Raw genomic sequence first — 21,378 nt, 5'->3', positions numbered from 1 at the left:
AGACTCTAGACCTCCAACAGTGTTTCAAAGGTTTTCTCATATTATGTCTTGTATAAGTTTAGAAACAAATGGATATCATGTATTTGATTCATTGGTGAAATTTGAAGCTACATGGCAACCTTTTATGTCTTATTTTCATTTGATGTAAATGTTTCTAACATGATTAGATATATTTACTCTTCCACATGAGATATTTAACCTTATCTTGGTTTTTTTTTAATTTAAGGTAGGAACCAAAATCTACAAAATATATATAACCTTCAAGATAAACTTCTCAGCGGTTTTTAGTTAGTTTTTTTTATTAGAGTGGAGGGGGATCGAGTTTATATGGTTTGAAGTTCCACACACACACACACAATACTGTATTTTCAGTTTTGTTCCCTTTCATTGCATTGTATTTTCTATAAAAACCAATAAAAAAGATTGAAAAAGAAAGGGTTAATGGCTAATGTGGATGAACAGAGGGACCTTGGGGTCCAAATCCATACATCCATCAAGGTCGCTACACAGATTGATAGGATAGTTAAGAAGGCCTATGGGATGCTGGGATTCACTAATAGGGGGATTGAGTTCAGCAGTAGAGATATCATGTTGCAACTCTACAAATCGCTGGTGAGTCCACACTTGGAGTGTTGTGTGCAATTCAGATCACCTCATTACAGGAAGGATGTGGAAGCTATGGAAAGGGTGCAGAGGAGATTTACCAGGATGTTGCCTGGATTGGAAAACAAGTCTTATGAGGCAAGGTTAGCAGAGCTGGTACTTTTTTCTTTGGAGCATAGAAGGATGAGAGGAGACTTAATAGAGGTCTACAAGATTATGAGAGGCATAGTTAAGGTGGACAGGCAGGACCTGTTTTCCAGGGCAGGAATAGCAAACACCAGAGGACATGTACAAAGTGAAGGGAGTGAAATTTAGGGAAGACATCAGCGGTAAGTTTTTTTTATGCAGAGGGTTGTAGGTGCCTGGAATGCGTTGCCAGGGATGGTCGTGAAGGCTAAAATATTAGGGCATTTAAGAGATTCTTAGATAGACACATGGATGGAAGAAAAATAGAGGGTCATGGGGTAGAGAGGGTTTAATACTTTTTTTTAAGGAATATATGAGTTGGTTTAACATTGAGGGCCAAAGGGCCTGTTCTGTGCTGTAGTGTTCTATGTTATTTTTGGCATATCTGTATCTCTGGCCAGCTCAGCATTTATCCCTCATCCCAAAGGACTTTGCTGGACTGCTGTAGAATTTGTGGTGCTCCACGGGGCTGTTGGATCAGACATTCTGAAATGTTGATGCAAAAATGTTGGAAGAGCAATGATTTTTCCAAACCAGGAGAGCATGTGACTTGAATGGGAGTCTGTAGAAGATGACACTCCTGTCCATATCATTCTAGGTGCTGAAGCTGCAGGTTTGGGATGTTGCAGAGCATTTAGAAGCACACTCTGCATGTGTGGAACACCGCATCTGGTGGGAATGAATGGTTAGGGTAACCCATGGGCTTTCACTCAAGTGCAAATGCTGTTTTAACCTTCCATCAAAGCAGCGTATGTGGTTATGCATTGTTAGAGTCATTGAGCTATAGCCCAACTCACCCATGCTAACTAATTTGCCCACTTGAGCAAATCATATTTGTCTGGGAACCATGTTGGCATTATTGGTTGCATTAAATGGCATCCCACCAAAACTGTTAAACAGGAACATCTGCAGACACAGTGATTGTGTTGGAGAAACTCAGCAGGTTTCCCAAACAGCCCTTCCAAATGAAGCAGCCCTTCACATGTGAATCTGCAGGGCTCATCCATTGCACCTAGTGCTCCTGTTGTAGCCTCCGCTATATTAGAGAGAATGGGAGGTCATTTTGTTGAGCACCTTCGCTCTGTCCACTGAAATAACTGGGAACTCCCAATGGCCAACCATTTTAACTCCACATGCCATTCCCACACCAACATGTCTGTCCATGGCTTCATGAACTGCCAAACAGAAACTACCCACAAATTGGAGAAATTACACCTGATATTCCATCTGGGGACTCTCTAATCAGACAACATTAACATAGACCTCCATTTGCATTAGACCCCCCCTCTCTTTCCTTATCCTTCCGTCTACTTTCCTCCAGCTCTTCACCGCCTCCTCCATCTCTTCTCAGCTTTTTTCTCTTCAGCCCTCCCACCCATGTCGAGTGACCTCTTTGCATGTTGGCCTGTGCACCTTCCCCTGCCCTTCTTTCCTCCTCTCCTCTCCTCCCCCCACCTTTTACTCAGACAGCTGCCTGCTTTTTGTTCATAGCTCGACGAAGGGCCCAAACCCAAATCATTGGTTATATCCCTTTGCTTCCTATAGTCAGTCATTCCTAAAGTGGGTGCTGCCGCCCCCACCCCCCACCCCTGGGGGGTGGTGGAAAGATCCAAGGGAGAGGTGAGGGAAAAGAAGGCAGTCAGGGGGCAGTCGGAATGTTTCCGGCAAATTCAACCTGCAGCGCTCATCACGTGCTATCTGTCGGTGAAGAGGTGACTGCTTAGGATGGTGGCTAGCCAGGACGGGATCACTCAGGATGGCAACTGCTTGGGATGGCGACCGACTGACCTGGATGGTGACTACAGAATAACATATGGCCACAGCACAGCAAACAAAAAAAGTGTAGGCAAATATATAGTGTGAAAACTGTGAAGACAGCGTAGTGACAGGTGAGATGTAAATTTACCCTTTCATATATCTAAATAAATTGGTTTACTACAAATTTTATTTGTGAAATACATACACTTGTTTATAGTGTTAGATTAGTTGTTGTTTTAAATTTGCAGTAGACCCAATACCAACAAAGAGGGGTCCGTTCGTTGTACATGTTGGTGGGTTGGGGGGGGGGGGGTGATGTGGTCTGGGATCCAAGGGAGCGGCAGCCAGAAAAAGTTTGGGAGCCACTGCTATAGATGCTGAGTGACCTGCTGAGTTTCTCCAGCTCCTTGGTGCATTGCACGTGGATTTCAGTAACAGGTGACCAACTGTCCTCTCCATATGTTATCACGCGAAGTAAAGGGGTGGCAGGATTAGTGTACCGGTTAGCGCAATGTTGTTACTGGAGTTCAAATTCAGTGCTGTCTGTAAGGAGTTTGTACATTCTCCCCATGTCTGCAAGGTTTTCCTCTTGGTGCTCCAGTTTCCTTCCACCCTTCAAAACACACTGGGGTGTGTTCATTGGGTGTAATTAAGCAACAATGGAATCATAGGCCAAAAGGACCTGTTACTGTGCTGATGTCCAAACTTAAAATTTAAATTTAAAACTTAAATTTGCCTTCTCTTTTGCCTTCAGTTCCTCCTCCTGGTGGGGTCTAACTTGGTGCACTTAAGAATTAACATTTTTATTATTGACTTGGAGTTACAGTAACTTTCTGTCCTTAAGTAACACAATTTAACTGTCTGCCATTTTTATGACATTACAGTATTACAATAGTTTCCACCATGGACAGATGAGTTGAGCCTTGTAGTTGGGTGGATTCGAGCCAATGTCCCTGAGTCTTTGGATCATAACTATTAGGCAACCTTCCTTTGCAATATCAGGAGCAGGCAGAGTGGAAGCACCATGGAGTGTGTCAGGAAAAGTGCACGTGAGGGGATGCCCGGCTTACCTCTGATGGTACATTGATGGCAGATACGTTGAACCCAAATTGGAAACTCCCACCGAGTCCCACCACAAAAACGAACAAGAAGAAGTTCCTTCGCAGAAACTGCAAATTAAAACAAATGTTGTGATTATTGCTGAGAGCTGAATAAAAACACACAGACTTATACAAGTGGCTGTATGAGGCCTTTCACAAATAGCCCACCCTAAACATTGGTCACCCTTTACTTCCCATAGATGCTGCTGAGTTTCTCCAGATCATTTGTGTGTTGCACTTGACCACAGCATCTATAGAGATAGAGTGGTACCACCGTTTGTGTTGAACTTTAAATTGAAATAATACTGTATTAATGCTTAATGTTAGATTAAACATCGCAAGGAAAGGGGATGCAGTGATAGAGTGCTACCACCAGGAGGAGTCAGAGATGGAATGTGTGGCATCTTGGGAATGCTGATGCATCTGGAGTAGATTCAAGATGGAGGTCTCCACATGAGGTCTGGTCTGTGTGTGCTCTGAGCTGTTTGCTTAATTAATAAATCTAGTTGTTTAAAAAGAACCTGTTTCTTTATTGTAATAAAAGAAACATCACAGCATCTACAGACTTTCTTGGTTAACTCCATGCAACCCTTCAAGCCTGCTCCACCATCCACCATCACAACTATCTAAGCACCATTTTCCCGCACTCTTCTCATATCCCTTAATTCCTGAAATGGCCAATAATTTATCTATCTCTTTTCACAAAAACATGACTCAGAATTTCACAGGTTCATTCAAGATTCCTTTATTGTTGTCATGTAATAAAGCACGAAAGTGCTGTAAAGGCAAAGAGGGGCCATTAGCCTTGCCTGGTGCCCCCTCCCATAAGAGAAGCAGAAGCAGAAGAGAGCTCCTTCAGAAACACCCAGCTGATTTGCCTCCAACCACTGCAGTAACGTGGCCTCCAGTCTGATCCATTAGCTAACCTGAGCTCCCAGGTCTGAACCTCTGATACAATCAGGAAGCTTTCTCTCCAAGTTGCCTACTGCATGAAAAATTTCTCTCATCTTAGTCCTCAATAGCTTCCCATTTATTACCAGATAATAAAGATTATATTGGACATAAATCATCACAGGATTCTGAGACTTTTCCCCAAATTTTCTCAAAGCAAAGAGTTATGTCAGGTCCTTTATATAGCAAAGATAAAGATACATAACCAACATTTCAGGCTTGAGCCCATCATCAAGGCTTTGTCCATACTTTAATGAAGGGCTCAAGCCTGAAATGTTGGCTATGTATCTTTATCCTTGCTACATAATGTCCACTGTTTGAACAACTGACTTTCTCCACCAATGAGCTAATTGTCTCTAGTGTGTAGGTGAGTTCCAGCAAGGGTGGTGTGTTGGTCAGAATAAGATGGATTAGGATTGGAGTAGTGTAAAAATGAGTAGTTGATGGACAGCAGGGATTTGGGCTGATAGGCCAGATTCCATGTTATATCTCTCTATCTCTACCTAAAATTAAATGCCAAGCACTTATAAACCAAGGGATCTGTGTTAACATCTTCCCTACCATTTCTGACCATAGTTTGCTATTTTTCACTATTAGTTAAATAGTGACTAATAAGTTCATTGTGACTCCTGTCCAAGGAAATAACTTAAACGGAGGCTTTACAAGTGCAAGGGAGATCTCTCTTGCAAGAGGGAGCAAACACCTTTAACCCAGAGCAGTTCCTCCTGTAAATTAGGCTCTCCTGATCTATGCTTTCAATCTGACCTACTTTAAGGAAGAAAGAAGAACCAAAACATCCATTTGTGTTGCATAGAATCTTTGAACAAAAGGAAAGCAAGCAAGGAAACTCATATTCCCACAGATCCATTTTGAGATCTATAGTACTTGAGGATTACTTTCTATGATGTTTCTTTTATTATAGTAAAGAAACTTGGGTTGTTTTTAAAACAACTAGATTTATTAACTAAGCAAACAGCTCAATGGAAAGAACATACACATGCTTGGCCTCATGTGGAAGCATCCATCTTGAATCTACCCAAGATGCAACAGCATTCCAAAGATGCAACATTTCCCTGATGCTACACACTCTGTCTCCAACTCCTGTTGGTAGCATTCTATCACTACATCCCCTTTCCTTGAGATCCTTAATCAAACATGAAGCATTAATACAGCATTCTTTCAATTTAAAGTTCCACAGAAACATAACATGAAGATTAGCAGCACAAACATTAAAGTGTGCAGTTCTTTTCCTTTTATAGATTCAGCCTGTCAGGTGCTTTGATGACATGTGCAGATCTTCTTAACACAAGTGCTTGTATCGGCTCTACTGGTCCATTACTGTCTACCACTGGTGGTGCTTCCTCTGTTTCTGTGCTGGCTGAATCCCCTGCATTTATTTATCAGTTTTTCCAGTATCTTTGGTGTTTTCAGCAGGCTCCTTTGATTCCTCCTTGGTATTTGACCCTCCTCTGCTCTGACAGTGTAGGATCTTAGATTTACTTCTCCCAAAGCAGTAGCCTTTTTGTCCCAAGAGTTGGAATCTCTGAATCTCACTGTGTCATGTTGTGTGAGTGGCTCTGTTTCTTGCTGACTTGCCTATTGACTCCCTAGCAGACGCTTTTGTTTCCATTCAACATCCCAGTTCTTGTTTGGGTCTACAGAGTGGGGAAGTGTGGTGCGTAGTCTACGTCCCATCAGAAGCTCAGTGGTGACATGCCATGTTCAAGTGGTGAAGCTCTGTAACTCACTCAAGCTAGATATGGATCTGAGTCATTGTCTAGTGCTTTCTTGAGCAACTGTTTAACTATATGAATTCCTTTCTCTGCTTTACCATTCGACTCTGGATGCAGAGGACTTGAAGTCACATGCTGAAAATTAGACTCTTCTGCAAAGTTCTGGAGTTCTCTACAACTGTAGCATGGTCCATTGTCACTGTAGACAATTTGAGGAATTCCATATCTTGCAAAGATCAATTTTGTGTATTTGATCAATCAAGTAGCAGACATGTTAGGAAGCAGCAAAATCCCCAGATAGTTCAATAGATAATCAATAACCACCAATTAATTCTTTCCATCCATGTGGAACTGATCAGTCCCAACTTCCTGCCATGGTTCTGCTGGTAGGTCAGTTATTATCATGGGTTCCTTTGTCTGCTTTGCTTGCTGCTTCAAACAGGTCTTACAGCTTGAACCATCCTGTCAATGTCAGCATTTATCCCTGGCCCTCCTCTTGCATTTTTCCATTCCAAGGTGCCCCTCATGCACCCTTTTTAGCATCTGCTCTATCTAATTAGAAGCCCATTGACAACACAGCTCAGCTCTGACATTATAGTATGGCTGACGTTCACCTCTTGGTCATTCTTCATTCAGATTCTTGATGACCTTCTGTAGAACTGCTTGGATTTTATGTCAGATACGGGAAGAGATTCAGTGATCAGATTCACATGGAGAATCACATCTGTCTCTGTGGAACTCTCATCGTGTGCTTCAATCTGTGTCATTGCCCTGGACAACACATCAGCTAACACGATAAGTTTCCCTGGTATGTACACCAATTCAAAGTCATAACATTGTAGCTTCATATCAGTCTTTGGATTCTTGGCGACATTTCCCAGAGATTTTTCTTGATTGTTGCTATTAATAACTTGTGGTCTGTCTCTGCCATAAATATTGGTAGACTATACACATAACTGTGGAATTTCTCGAATCCATAGACCAGACCTAAACACTCTTTCTCTATCTATGCATATCAACATTCAGATGTTATCATTGTCCTTGATCCCTATGCTCCTGGCCTCCAAACTTCTCCTATAGCCTGAAATAGTACGGAACCTACTCCATCTTTTGAAGCGTCCATGGATATTTTCACCTTTCTGGATCCATCAAAGAACATAAAAAGTTCTGGTTCTGAAGTTAAAATAGTTTTCAGTCATCCCCATTTTTCCTCGTGTTTGGTTGTCCACTTGAATTCACATTTGACCTGTAGCACCTTCCTTAAGTTCATTGTTTTGGAAGACAGCTTTGGTATGAACTACCAATGAAATTGATCATTCCCAGGATTCTCAATATGCCTTTTTTGTCAGAGGGTCGGGCATCTATAAAATTGCTTTCACCTTGCTCTTGTCTGGCTCCACACCTGCCTCTGACAGTTTATCTCCCAGCAAGTTGATTTCCTTCTCACCAAACTGACATTTTTCTCTGTTTAACTTTAATCCATACTTCTGGATGCATTGTTGCACTTTGATGAGCCTCTTGTGTTGTTCTTGTGTGGATCACCATAGGATCATAAGAACATAAGAAATAGGAGCAGGAATAGGCCATCCAGCCCATCGACCTTGCTCCACTATTCAATAAGATCATGTCATCCATGTATGTGCGTACCCCATTTATGCCTTCTATGATGAGCTCCATTGTCCTGTGGAACACTTCCAGAGCTGAGGAAATTCCAAAAGGCATCCTCAGATAGAAGTATCGGCCAAATGGTGTATTAAATGTACAGTATTTTGTGCTATCATCGTGCAGTTTTATTTGCCAGAAGCCCTGGGATGCATCAAATTTAGTGAAAAACTTTTGCACTGGCCATCTCACTTGTAATTTCATCCCTGGTTGGAATCTGATAATGTTCCCTCTTTATATTGGCATTTAAGTCTTTTGGGTCTATGTACATATGTAGGTCACTATTCTTCCTTTTGACACACACCATTGAGTTCACCCATTCTGTGGGTTCCTCCACATTCTTTATGACCCCTAGTGATGTCTTTCAGTTGAGTTATTGCTTGAGCTTTTCTTGTAATGGTGCTGGAACCCACCTCAGGACATGCACTACTGGCTGTGCATCCTCTTTTAACTGGATATTATAGGTGAACCAGTTTACCTATCTCGGCTGCACCATTTCATCAGATGCAAGGATCGACAATGAGATAGACAACAGACTCGCCAAGGCAAATAGCGCCTTTGGAAGACTACACAAAAGAGTCTGGAAAAACAACCAACTGAAAAACCTCACAAAGATAAGCATATACAGAGCCGTTGTCATACCCACACTCCTGTTCGGCTCCGAATCATGGGTCCTCTACCGGCATCACCTACGGCTCCTAGAACGCTTCCACCAGCGTTGTCTCCGGTCCATCCTCAACATTCATTGGAGCGCTTTCATCCCTAACGTCGAAGTACTCGAGATGGCAGAGGTCGACAGCATCGAGTCCACGCTGCTGAAGATCCAGTTGCGCTGGGTGGGTCACGTCTCCAGAATGGAGGACCATCGCCTTCCCAAGATCGTGTTATATGGCGAGCTCTCCACTGGCCACCGTGACAGAGGTGCACCAAAGAAAAGGTACAAGGACTGCCTAAAGAAATCTCTTGGTGCCTGCCACATTGACCACCACCAGTGGGCTGATATCGCCTCAAACCGTGCATCTTGGCGCCTCACAGTTTGGCGGGCAGCAACCTCCTTTGAAGAAGACCGCAGAGCCCACCTCACTGACAAAAGGCAAAGGAGGAAAAACCCAACACCCAACCCCAACCAACCAATTTTCCCCTGCAGCCGCTGCAACCGTGTCTGCCTGTCCCGCATCGGACTTGTCAGCCACCAACGAGCCTGCAGCTGACGTGGACTTTTACCCCCTCCATAAATCTTCGTCCGCGAAGCCAAGCCAAAGAAGAAGATAGGTGAATGGTAGAACTCCAAACCCCTTGAAGATGTCAGGAAATTGACCATTATTTCCTCTGCACTGTTCTCTGCATGGTCACTGTTAACTAGGTTTGTTTTCACATGCTTTATCACTGAGCAGTGATTCATGTCATTCTGAGACTATTGAGATCCTGAGGTGGTGCTCTTTATCTTTAACTTTCACTTTGAGTTGACAGTACCATTCTGTTCATTGACCTGCCCTGCCTGTTTTCTACATGAGACTTGCTTGCTTGAACCTCTAACTCAGTGGTTCTCAACCTATTTCTTTCCACTCATATACCACTTAAGTAATCCCTATGCCATAAGTGCTCTGTGATTAGTAAGGGATTGCTTAAGCTGGGTTGTGAGGGGGAAGGGAAGGTTGAGAATCACTGCTCTAGACCCAGTTGTTATTGAAATATTTTGCAGGAGAAAAATTGTTATTGGCCCATTTCCTTTGGAGTTATGAAACTGTGCACATAACGAGTCAATTAGGTTTGATTAAAACAGTGGTTTTCAACCTTTTTCTTTCTGCCTACAAACCACCTTAAGCAATCCCTTACTAATCACAGAGCACAGATGGCATAGGGATTACTTAAAGTGGTATGTGAGTGGAAAAAAAAGGTTGAGAACCACTGGTTTACATGTACATTTTGTGTCAATGCTCTGTCCATTGTAGGCTTTGAGCAGCACAGGATTTGGATGAATGTATGGCTTTATCTTCATTGCCCTGATGTCATGCTCAGAGATCAAATTGACCTTTGCCTTGTGTCTAACTTGAAAGGAATATTTATTTCATTTGTATAAAATGGCACAGTCCACTTATCCTGCTTGACTCTGTTCACTTCCTGCACCACCAGGCCCATGAAAAGTGATTCACTGAGAGCAGTTTCTTCTATAGTGTGTACCCTTTTACTTCTGTTTAGTTTCCCTTTGGAAAAACATTGCTTTCCATAGTGATTGTGCCCTTTGCACTTGTTTCAGGCTTTCCCATAACCTGGGCATTGCTTTGGAGCATGCTTGGAGCTGTATCATTTACAATTGAATGCCTTTCCATCATTTTGTTGGTTCCTAGATCTCATATTTCATTTGTGTGCATGGCCAGATACTGTGGCTATGACTATGTCTTCATTTTCACTAGCTTTTACACTATCACCACATTTTTTCGCATGCTGCAGAGCAAGTTCACTGGCGTGGCATAGATTCATAGCTCCAGCAAAGCTCTGTCTCTCGCAATAACCTCTTTCTCAATTTCTTATCATTAATCCTGCACACAATTTGTTCATAGTTCATTAAATCTTGCTGCAAATCAAAATTGTATGTTCTTGTTTTTAGTTAAGTATCAAAACTCTCTCCCTACATCTGTGTGCACGAGCAAAACATATACCTCTCAAAGGTTTCATTTTTCTTTGAACAGTGTTCATCAAACATCTCAATAATCTTGTCGAATTTGCTCCGATCTTCTGCCTCAGCAAAAATAAATGTGTTGAAAACCTCTAGCGTTTAAAGTGCCGCCACAGTAAGTAGCAGTGCAATCTTCCATGTATCCGACTTGCTATCAATCCCAATGGCTTGCAGGTACAGCATAAAGCTTCATTTAAACAGCCTCCATGGTTGACATTTCCAGTCCACTTTATAGTATTAAGAGTTTTTAAACTCTCCATATTTTCATTGCTGATATCGACTGTTACTCATTATGCACATTATGTTTACTTCTGTGGTCTGCTTCAACTGGACATTGTAAGTATCCTGAAGACTTATGAGGAAAATTATAAAGTTTTCTTGGATACATTGATGGACGTGCTTCTTTTCCCCATTTTCCCCACCTGGTCCACTAATAGACAGGTATCAGAGGCAGAACCTAATGGGTGAGCACTGTGTCCATGCCTTCTTAGCTCTGCCTGTGATGGTCAAGGTATTGTTGAACTTTTTAACCTCCTAGCCATTCCTGTCAGTGGCACATATCTCACTGAAACATTTTGTTGCTCCTATGCTGAATCCCTTAGCTTGATGGAAATCTTTTCAGTCTTTAGATTAGCTGGGACTCAATTCCCATTTATAGAAGCATGGGCTTCTGGCTGGCAGAAGTGATCACTGCGTAAAACAAAAAAGTCTTCAGACACTATGAGTGTAGTAAAAACACACAGATGGTCTCGCAGCATCCATAGGATGTAAAGATATATTACTGACGTTTTGGGCCTGAGCTCTTCTTCAAGGTAGAAGCGAAGACATCTTCAGCCTATTCAAGGAAATGTGGCTGGTTGTCTTTTATTTTAGACCTTTAGATACACAGCATGGTTACAGGCCATTTCAGCCCATGAGTCCATGCTGCCCAATTTACTCCCAATTAACCTATACCCCCACAGTATGTTTTGAACGATGCGAGGAAACCAGAGCTCCCAGAGAAACCCCACGCAGACACAGGGAGAACGTACAAACTCCTTACAGCCAGCATGGGATACAAAACCCAGTACTGATCGCTGGCACTGTAAAGGCATTGCGCTAACCGCTATGCTAACAGTGTTGCCCTCTGAAGAGAGGCTAGACAATTTAGATCTGCATACCTTGGAATTTGGGATGACTTTATTCAAATATATAAGGTTTTTTTACAATCACACTCAATGAAAAACTACAAACTGTATACTTATCGGAGCTATTTACCTTTGAGGTCACCATTTGTGCCAACATTGCAGCTTGGTTTGTACAGCCTGTCCCATGCAGTGACCCACTCAGTGGGAAGGGAAAAGATGAGAGAGGAGAGAACATTCCAATCTCCACGATGCCACACATGCCATCCCTTAATCAAGCATCACTGGGACTATGGCCTGATGTAACACATCATGCCCCTCATGCCAACACACTGGATCGATTCCAGATGGCAGCGGTCTGATTCATGATGGCCACTCTGGAGTCATCAACTGTCAGCTCCAGCATGACTATGTTCTGTTGTTTGGCATCGTCCCTCTGCTCTCGGAGAGATGGAGCCGCGTGGCACAGTCCGGGCTCGGAGTGGAGCAAACTGAGACTCTGTGCCTCAATGGAAATGGGAAGATACTCCATCAGCTACTGAACTTTGGGAGGCTTACTGCTGACTGACAACAGGCTCTGCCCAGAGTAGATTAGGTTGGAGATCATTTTTGGGTAAAATAATTTCAGTCACAAAATTAGACCATGGACATTCATGGTGGCCATTTTCTGACAAATGTTCTGTATTGAACAGTGCCCTGACTTATGTACAGCCCATTTTAGTCCATGCTGCTTTAAACTGGAGCAAAATGCTCACTATTATTACAACCCCACCGAAGAGCTTCACAAAACTGGAACAGGCTGCCTGAAGTAGTGATGGAAGGAGATACGTGTAGCATTCAAGAGGCTTCAAGGTAGACATGAATGTGAAAGGGATGGAGGGATATCTTTCAAAAGAAGCAGCCGAGTTTTAGGTTGATTTAGACATTGTGCTTGGCATAGAGACAGGGTTAAAAGGGCTGTTCCTATGCTTTTCTATTTTGTATATCAGGTTAGATTGTTACTGTTTCATGATTTAAAGTGGCATTGTGGACATCAGGAGAACAGCCTGGATAACTTGATACAGGATGTTCACATATCTCCCAAAGTCCATGAAGTGCTCAACAAAAACAGTGAGCCTAGCTTTCGTGTCTTGCATTTATTGGTTGTTAGCTGTTGTGGCCTTTACTTATTGGTTGGCTGCCATGACCTTCACTCATTGGTTAACTGTCAAGACCTTCACTCATTGGTTATCCCTGCACTTCATAGCTTTTTACAACCTATGCTAGGTCACCCCCCAGCCTCCTCCACTCCAGGGTAAACAGTCCCAGGTGATCCAACCTATTCTTGTAACTTAAGCCCTCCATACCCAGAGGTTCTGGGTACAGACTGGGAGATCTCTTTGTTGAGCACTTCAGCTCTAGCCACTTTTTCAGGGATCATCTACTGCATCTGGTGCTTCCATTATGGTCTCCTCTACCTCAGAGAGACAGGGTGCAGACTGGGAGATTGCTTTGTGGAGCACCTTGGCTCTGTCCATTGAAATAGTGTGGATCTCCCCGTATCCACCTATTTCAATTCCCAACCCCATTCCCTTGATGACATATGTGTCCATGGTCTCATGCTCTGCCAGACTAAGACCACCCACAAAATGGAGGATCAACATCTGACCTTCCATCAGGACACCCTCCAATTGGATAGTATTAACATTGAGTTTTATGGTTTCCATTAACTTCCCAAACAACCTCCCCCCATTCCATCTTCATCACCTGTCTCCTTTCCTCTAGTTCTGTCTCTTTCTCTCTCTCTCTCCTCCCTTTACCCTCTGTCTCCTTTCACAGAGCCAAAATCAATTCTCACCTCTCCTCTTACCCAATTAACACCTATTATTCGTTGGGCTGGTCTCCTCTCCTTCAATCTTCTTCTCTCAGTCTTCATTCAGACACTCGCCTGATTTTGGCTTGTACCTTGAAGAAGGGCTAATGCCCGAAAAGGCGATAATATATCTTTAGCTCCTAGGGATGCTGCGAGACTGGCTGAGTTCCTCCAGCATTTACTGTGGGTTTTTACTATAACCATAGTGTCTGCAAACTTCCATCTTTCACTTTTCCGGCAACATCAATATTCATTCTAGATTAACCACAGTATGGTGACCAGAACCATGCTCAGTATTCCAGTGTACATGAGTATTATTAGAGGTATACAACCCCTTGTATACCTTTAACATGACTCATGTACACATTATCTGGTCTAACAAAAACAAGCCATGCCACATGCCCTCTTCACTATGTACTCTATCTGTGTCAAAGCTAACGGGGAACTGTTTTCAGGTACCTTAGGTCTCTCTGATCTACAACATTCCCCATTCATGGTGTCTGTCTTGCCCTGGTTTAGCTTCCCAAAATGCATCACTTTGCACTTGTCTGAGTCAAATTCTATCTCATTTGCCCACTTTTGTTGTTGATCTAGATCTTGTTCTAACCTTCTTCTCTGTCCACAATATCACTGTCTTTAATATATATGAACAACAGGAGTGCCAGCACTGATCCCCGTGGTGCAACACTGATCACAGGTCTCTGATCTGAAAACAACCCTCCACACCACCCATTGACTCGGACCACCAACCCAACTTTGCATCTATTTGGCTGCCTCACCTTAGATCCCATGTGATCTTATCTTCTGGACCTGTCTACCAAGTGGAAACTTGATTTCCAAGAGCCTGTATCAAGGTCCACAGCTCTGCCCTCATCAGTCGTCTTGGCAATTTCTTTAAAAACTCAATTAAATTTGTGAGACATGATTTCCCAAACCCATGATGATTATCTATAATCTGCCCTTGACTTTCCAAATGCAGACAGATCTTGTCCCTTAGAATCCCCACCAGTAACTTTCCCACTACTGATGCTGGGCTCATCAGCCTGTGGTTCCCTGGCTTGACATAGAACATAGAACACCAAAATCTACAGCACTGTTACAGGCCCTTCAGCCCACAGTATTGTGGTGACCTAATAACTTATTCTAACAATTGCCTATAATTTCCATACTGAGTCATCCTCCATTTTTCTCAGTTCCATATATGTAGATAATAGTCTCTTAAAAGATCCTATTGTACCTGCTTCTACCACTGTTGCCAGCAGTGCATCCCATGTGCACACCACTCTCTGCAGCCCCTATATTGCTGTTCATGTGTGATGGTAAGTAAGTAGGATTCTGTGTACAGCTCCATTTAGATTTTTAGGCTCTTTAACGTTAAATCCTTTATACTCCCTCAGTTCTATGGTAGGTTGCAACATGATTTGAGTGCAGTCCACTCTAACAGCATAGCTCTCCAGTTCCCCCAAGGATCTCCACCACACTTCACTGCCATCCATTCATTTCTTGAAGCTTTTTGGCTCTCTCCCAATTTGCAGGAGGCTCAAGTAATTTGCATTTGCATAATCTCCCCTCTGGTCCTGAAACCAACAGCAACTCTCTGGCATCACCATGAGTGAAAACAGAGAAGACAAAACTTATGGTGATGTTGAAAGTAACAGAATTGCAACTTCACAGAGAGGCGGTCTAATCCTCTTGTATTTGGGCTTCAACTGTACCACCCCCATTTAGGGCGACAAAACGCACTTTGAGCTGAGGACTCATTTGTACGTTCCAAATGAATGGTTGGCATGGTTTTAGACAGGCATCAACTTACATTAAGGGACACACATAAATAACACGACCCCCACATGTCCGTCATTAATACAGACATTTATCATATGAAAAAGTTCTCATTTCGAAAAGCTTTTACTTTGCAATTCTAGGCAATCAGTAAATAAATCCAATTTCAACAACTCAACACTTAAATCCATTTAAATCAGATAAGGTTAAAACTCTACCATCATTCCTCTTTAGGCTACCTCTTTCAGTCTGCAACGACATCAAACCTTGCTGAAAGAGATCCCGGGGGAAAAGAACCTGCTCTTTGGATCCCCAAGAGTTTGACTTGTGCTGTAAATGCCCAGATCATTCAATAGCTGGCAGCTGGAGCGGAGATTTCCCTTGCACTGCGCCCACAAAAATAATTGAACTGCAGAATCACATTGTAATTGGATCGTACCAGCTCCTTCAACATACTGCGATCTGATTTCCAGGCTCAGTCGCCCGGCACCGTGTGTTCAACAGTAATGCTCCAAGAAGCTCAGCCTTTAATATGTAAGCTGGTTGAAAGTCCCAAGAACTCAAGAGTGAATTCTGCCCCATGTGTAATACATTACCTATGTAAAGGTGCAAGATGTAATACATTATATGCTCTGCTGCTTCTGTTAAAGACTGAATTGTTCTTACTTCAGATACATTAGTCTGAAATTAATAGGGAAAGTAAGATAAGATGGACAGGCATTACTTTCTGGCCAGTCATGTTGACTAATGTGCTGGCGGTAAAGACAACAAGGTCACAGAAACAGAATGATCCTTCTGAGTTTAACCCTTGATGGGGGTGAGCAGGGGGTTGGCCAACTCTCTACACAGGCCCACCAGCTTTCTGCCTGATCATCGCTGTGGATGATCCCACTCACATCCCACCTTAAGTAATCCCTTACTAACCACAGAGCATCTATGACATCCTATGCTGTAAGGTGAGCAATACCAGCTATTCCTGCCCCTCCAGTAAAGAACTCCATTTTTCTCTCTGTAGCAATCAAGCAAACCTGGAAAGATTCCTTCAGTGTTAGAGGGAGCAGGCTTGGTCAGCCTAGCATTTAGCACATCGTCATTACAGAGCCCGCAACCCATGTTCGAATCTGGTGCTGCCTTTAAGGAGTTTGGACATTCTCCCCATGATCTGCATGGGTTTTTCTGGGTGTTCCACCCTCCAAAGAAATGTACAGGTTAATTGGGTGTAATTTGACTGGATGGATTTCACAGGACAGAGGACCTTCTACCGTGGTGTACTTTTCACATTAAAAAAAGTTTATGAGGCCCATCTTTTCACAACGCCAGTTCACAACATCAAGTCCTAACTGGGGATTGCCAGATGATGGTGAATTTGCCCAGTGCTGGGCAAACTATTCAAAGGGTCAGGATTATGAGTGTGGCTTTGTCAGGGGTAGGTCATGCCTCATGAGACTAACTGAGTTTTTTGATTAAGTGATCAAAGAAGCTGATGAAGGGAAGGTGGTAGATGTGGTGCATATGGATTTTAGTAAGCCATTTGACAAGGTTCCCCCATGGGAGACTCATTCAGAAAAAAAGCATGGGATCCATGAAACCTTGGCTGTGTAGATTCAGAATGGGCTTGCCTGCAGAAAGCAGAGAGTAGTATTAAATGGAACGTATTCTACCTGGAGGTCAGTGACTAGTGGAGTTCTGCAGGGATCTGTTCTGGGAGCCCTGCTCTTAGTGATTTTTATAAATGACCTGAATGAAGAAGTGGAGGGATAGGTCAGTAAGTTTACAGATAACATGAAGGATGGAAGTGTAGATGGTTGTTGTAGGTTATAATAGAATATAGACAGGATGCAGAGTTGGGTGGAGAAATGGTAAATGGAATTCAATCTGATTAAGTGTGAAGTGATGCATTTTGGAATGTCAAACTTGAAGGTAGAGTATATGGTTAATGGCAGGATTCTTAACCATGTGGAAGAACAGAGGGACCTTGGGATCCAAATTCATAGATCTCTCAATGCTTCCATGCAGGCTGATAGGATAGTTAAGAAGGCTTATGATGTTCTGGCCTTCATTAATCAGTGGAGTGAGTTCAAGAACCATGGAGTAATGTTGGAGCTCTATAAAATACTGCTTAGACCGCACTTACAATGTTGTGTTCAGTTCCAGTTGCCTCATTACAGGAAGAATGTGGAAGCTTTGGAAAGGGTGCAGAGGAGATTTACCAGGATGTTGCCTGGTTTGGAGAGTGTGTCTTATGAGGCAAGGTCAACAGAGCTAGGGCTTTATGCTTTGTACCAAAAAAGGTTGAGAGGTGACTAAATAGATGTCTACAAAATTATGAGGGCAACAGTAGCATTTATCTGAAGGCATATGTATAAGGAGACAGGAGGAAAGTTTAAGGGAGAAATCAGGGGTAAACCTTTTTACACAGAGAATAATGAGCACGTGTGGTGAAGACTGGTATAATAGGGACATTTAAAAGACTCTTAGATAGCTACACGGATGCAGGTAAAATACAAGGTAATGGGAATGAGTTAGGGAAGGTTTAGGTTGTTATGTTCATATAGGTTGGCACTATCTTATGGGCTGCAGGGTCTGTACTATGCTATAATGTTCTATGCCTATGTTCTACCTCACAAGGTTGAGGAAGCTGGATAGCTAGAGCTACTTAAAGAGGCAGATCATTTATTTTAAAGAGGGGGAACTCAGGCCTTTGGGAAGAGTTGAGGCCTGTGGAAGATCAGTCAAGATCATATTAAATAACAGGACAGGTTTGAAGGGATGAATGGCTGACTCCTGCTCCTATTTTCTTCTGATCCCCTCATGCTTTTGTTTACCTCTCATCCATGTTCAGGATCCGAATGGGTGTTTGCATAGCCTCAGGAAATATCTCTGTGAATGGTGAAGTGTGTGGTGCACCTCAAGAAACCAGTGTTTGCAGAGTAGCTCAAATTGAAGGGTCTAAGACATTTTGGCACTGGACATTTTGGCCTGCACAGTTTGGCTCTGGACATTTTGACACCCACAGTTTGGCTCAGGACATTTTGACACCCACAGTTTGGCTCTGGAGATTGTGCCAGCCATAGTTTGGTTCCGGACATTTTGCCAGCCACAGTTTGGCACTGAACATTTGGCACTAATTAGGCTACAACAATTTATTCACTTGTTATACTTATTATGAAGCGAGGAGCAGTGCTTCAGTCTGTCGTGCGGGACCTTGCACTCGGGATGCCGGCTGTTGCTCTATCGCGTCAAGCTGACTGACATAGCACTACAGATGCAGGAGGCTTACCAGCGCATGATGGTGAGTAAGCGGAGGCAGCAGACAGTGGGAGGAAACCTATTGCCAAGCCCTTTCGGGGTAGCGGAGGCAGGGTGTCCAGGGGCTGGGGACTGGATACTGATACCCTCATGATCCCTAATCACCCTCCACTCCCGGACCCCCTCTTCCATCCAGTCACCTCCATGTGGTTCCCCCCTTCCCCCCTCCACTTGGCTCCCCATCCCCTGGTTCTATTGACTCATTAACTCAGTCATCGCTGGTAAGCATCCAGCGCCCATAGTGCCATGTCAGTGATAGAGCGACAACCGCTGTCCCGAGTGCAGGGTCCCACACGATAGACCAAAGCGCTGCTCCTCACTTCATAATGTGAATAAATTGTTGTAGCCTAACTGTTAGCACCAAGAAACAATTTCAATCGATCCTTAATATTTATTATATTCAATTAAAATTATAATAAATTACATGCCATGTCCATCACCAAATGCAAGAGCTGGCACCAAACTGCAGACGCCAAAATATCCGAGGGGCTGCAAGTCATTTTTTTTGCTAAAATATCCATCGCCAAAATGAAAGCATCAAAATATGCGGTGACAAACTGTAGGCACCAAAATGTCCGATTCTGCATATTGAATGACTGGTGTGCATTTGATGCTGTTTGAGGAGAATAGGACCTTTGCATTATGCAACCGCAAGGCTTTACTGTTACTCATTTGGCATTTGAAAGCAGAACAGAGCAAAGTCACAAGCTCTGGATTTAAGCCAACTGGGTTTCCATCCAGGCTCCTGTCTGAATGACCGCAAGCTTATGGTTGACAGAGTCACTCGTGTACTCTGATCCCAAATACTTCAGCAGCAGCATTTTCAGCACTTTGCAATGTTCAGGCACGCTGAAGGAGCGATGTCTTTTAAAAAAATATTTTTACGATCAACACATTTATGACAAATAAAAAAACACATCACACTATTACAAAGTTATTGATTAAATACATGTTGATTTATATAAAGAAAAAGAAAAAAGTACAAAAGAACCCTAACTAAACCCTCTCTCCCAACCCCCAATCCCTTCTACCCTCCACTAAAAATAATAACTATAAAAAAAATCTAACTTACTAAAATACATAATGAATATGATTATATATTGAATTAGATTGCTTTAGGAAATGCTCAAATATCCCAAAAACATTTCACAAGAAATCGTTATTTTTAAGGGAAGTCTTCTCTGGTCCGGAGGATTCAAAGCGATTATTTATAATTTCAAGCCTAATGTTGGAGTATACGGGCTCCAAATTTATAAAAATATAGAATATTTACCTCTCAAATTATTTGTAATTTTTTTTCTAAAAAATCTCTGTTTGCCATCTTCCTAATGTTAAAGAAACATCTAATTTCCAAGTGACAGCGATATATTCCTTGCTGTCATCAGTCAATATAACACATTTCAACTGAAAATCTGAAAAAAGTAGCTTATGAGTTATGTTTTCAAAATTTCTCATCAAAAATAACTCAGGGTTCAAAGGAAAAACACCTGTAACCTGTTGCAAACATTTACTAATAGAGGTCAAAAAAGGTTTAACTTTTGGACCAGACCATGTGGAATGAAGAAAACTTCCAATATCTTCCCCACATCTAAAACATTGATCCGATATGTCCGACTTCCATCTATTCGATTTCTGAGGTGTAACTGATGTAATAAATTATAATGAAGTAATCTATATCTTACGTTAATTGTATTAGATATAACCTCTTTACATAAATTTTGCCAAATTTGTCGATCTATTGATATATTTAAATCTTGTTCCCATCTTTCTTTTTTTAAATTTTTAAAATTTTTCACACTATGAACCATACTGACCAAAATATATACAGACATTTTTCTCTTGAATATATACAGTGTCATTTTCTCCCCTTTTTCCCCCCTCCCTTCCCTCCCTCCCTCACTCCTCCTTCCCATTTATTCAAAGTTTAATCTATATGATACATTAAACCCGTTAAACAATGTCGTCACTTAATAAAAACAAACAAGAAATTTTTGTCTTTTACTTTTATATACTGAGTCAGTTCATTTCGTTGTCTTCTCTTTCTGTCATTTTAGGTGGTGGAGGTCCATGGTAGGATTTGTCTATTGTGTTCCATGTATGGTTCCCATATTTGTTTGAATATTGTGATGTTATTTCTTAAATTATATGTTATTTTTTCTAATGGAATACATTTATTATTTCTATGCACCATTGTTGTATTCTCAAGTTGTCTTCTAATTTCCAGGTTGACATAATACATTTTTTTGCTACAGCTAGGGCTATCATAATAAATCATTTTTGTGCTCCATCCAAATCGAGTCCAAATTCTTTATTTCTTATATTACTTAGAAGGAAGATCTCTGGGTTTTTTGGTATATTGCTTTTTGTGATTTTATTTAATATCTGGTTTAGATCTTCCCAAAATTTTTTCACTTTCTCACATGCCCAAATTGCATGTATTGTAGTTCCCGTTTCCTTTTTACAGTGAAAACATCTGTCTGATACTGTTGGGTCCCATTTATTTAACTTTTGGGGTGTGATGTATAGCCTATGTAACCAATTATATTGTATCATTCGTAATCTCGTGTTTATTGTATTTCTCATAGTTCCGGAGCATAGCTTTTCCCATGTTTCATTCTTTATCTTTATGTTTAGATCTTGTTCC

At 42.1% G+C, this 21,378-nt stretch overlaps 1 protein-coding gene across 1 annotated transcript in view; it reads right to left on the bottom strand.

Moving 5' to 3' along the window:
- LOC138761226 (solute carrier family 2, facilitated glucose transporter member 11-like) overlaps positions 1-15,794 on the bottom strand; it is a 47,438-nt gene extending 31,644 nt beyond the window's left edge. The window contains exons 1-2 of the mRNA XM_069933012.1: positions 15,644-15,794; positions 3,618-3,716 (exon numbers count right to left, since the gene is read on the bottom strand). Coding sequence (XP_069789113.1) covers positions 3,618-3,716; positions 15,644-15,649 — 105 coding nt within the window. The 5' untranslated portion in view covers positions 15,650-15,794. The remainder of the gene's footprint in view (positions 1-3,617; positions 3,717-15,643) is intronic.
- Between the last annotated feature and the right edge of the window lie 5,584 nt (positions 15,795-21,378).

Source organism: Narcine bancroftii, chromosome 4 (genome assembly GCF_036971445.1).
Source record: "Narcine bancroftii isolate sNarBan1 chromosome 4, sNarBan1.hap1, whole genome shotgun sequence".
NCBI classification, from domain to species: Eukaryota; Metazoa; Chordata; class Chondrichthyes; order Torpediniformes; family Narcinidae; genus Narcine; species Narcine bancroftii.
The sequence above is the reverse complement of the archived record's forward strand: the minus strand, read 5'-3'. Positions and strand labels throughout refer to the sequence as shown.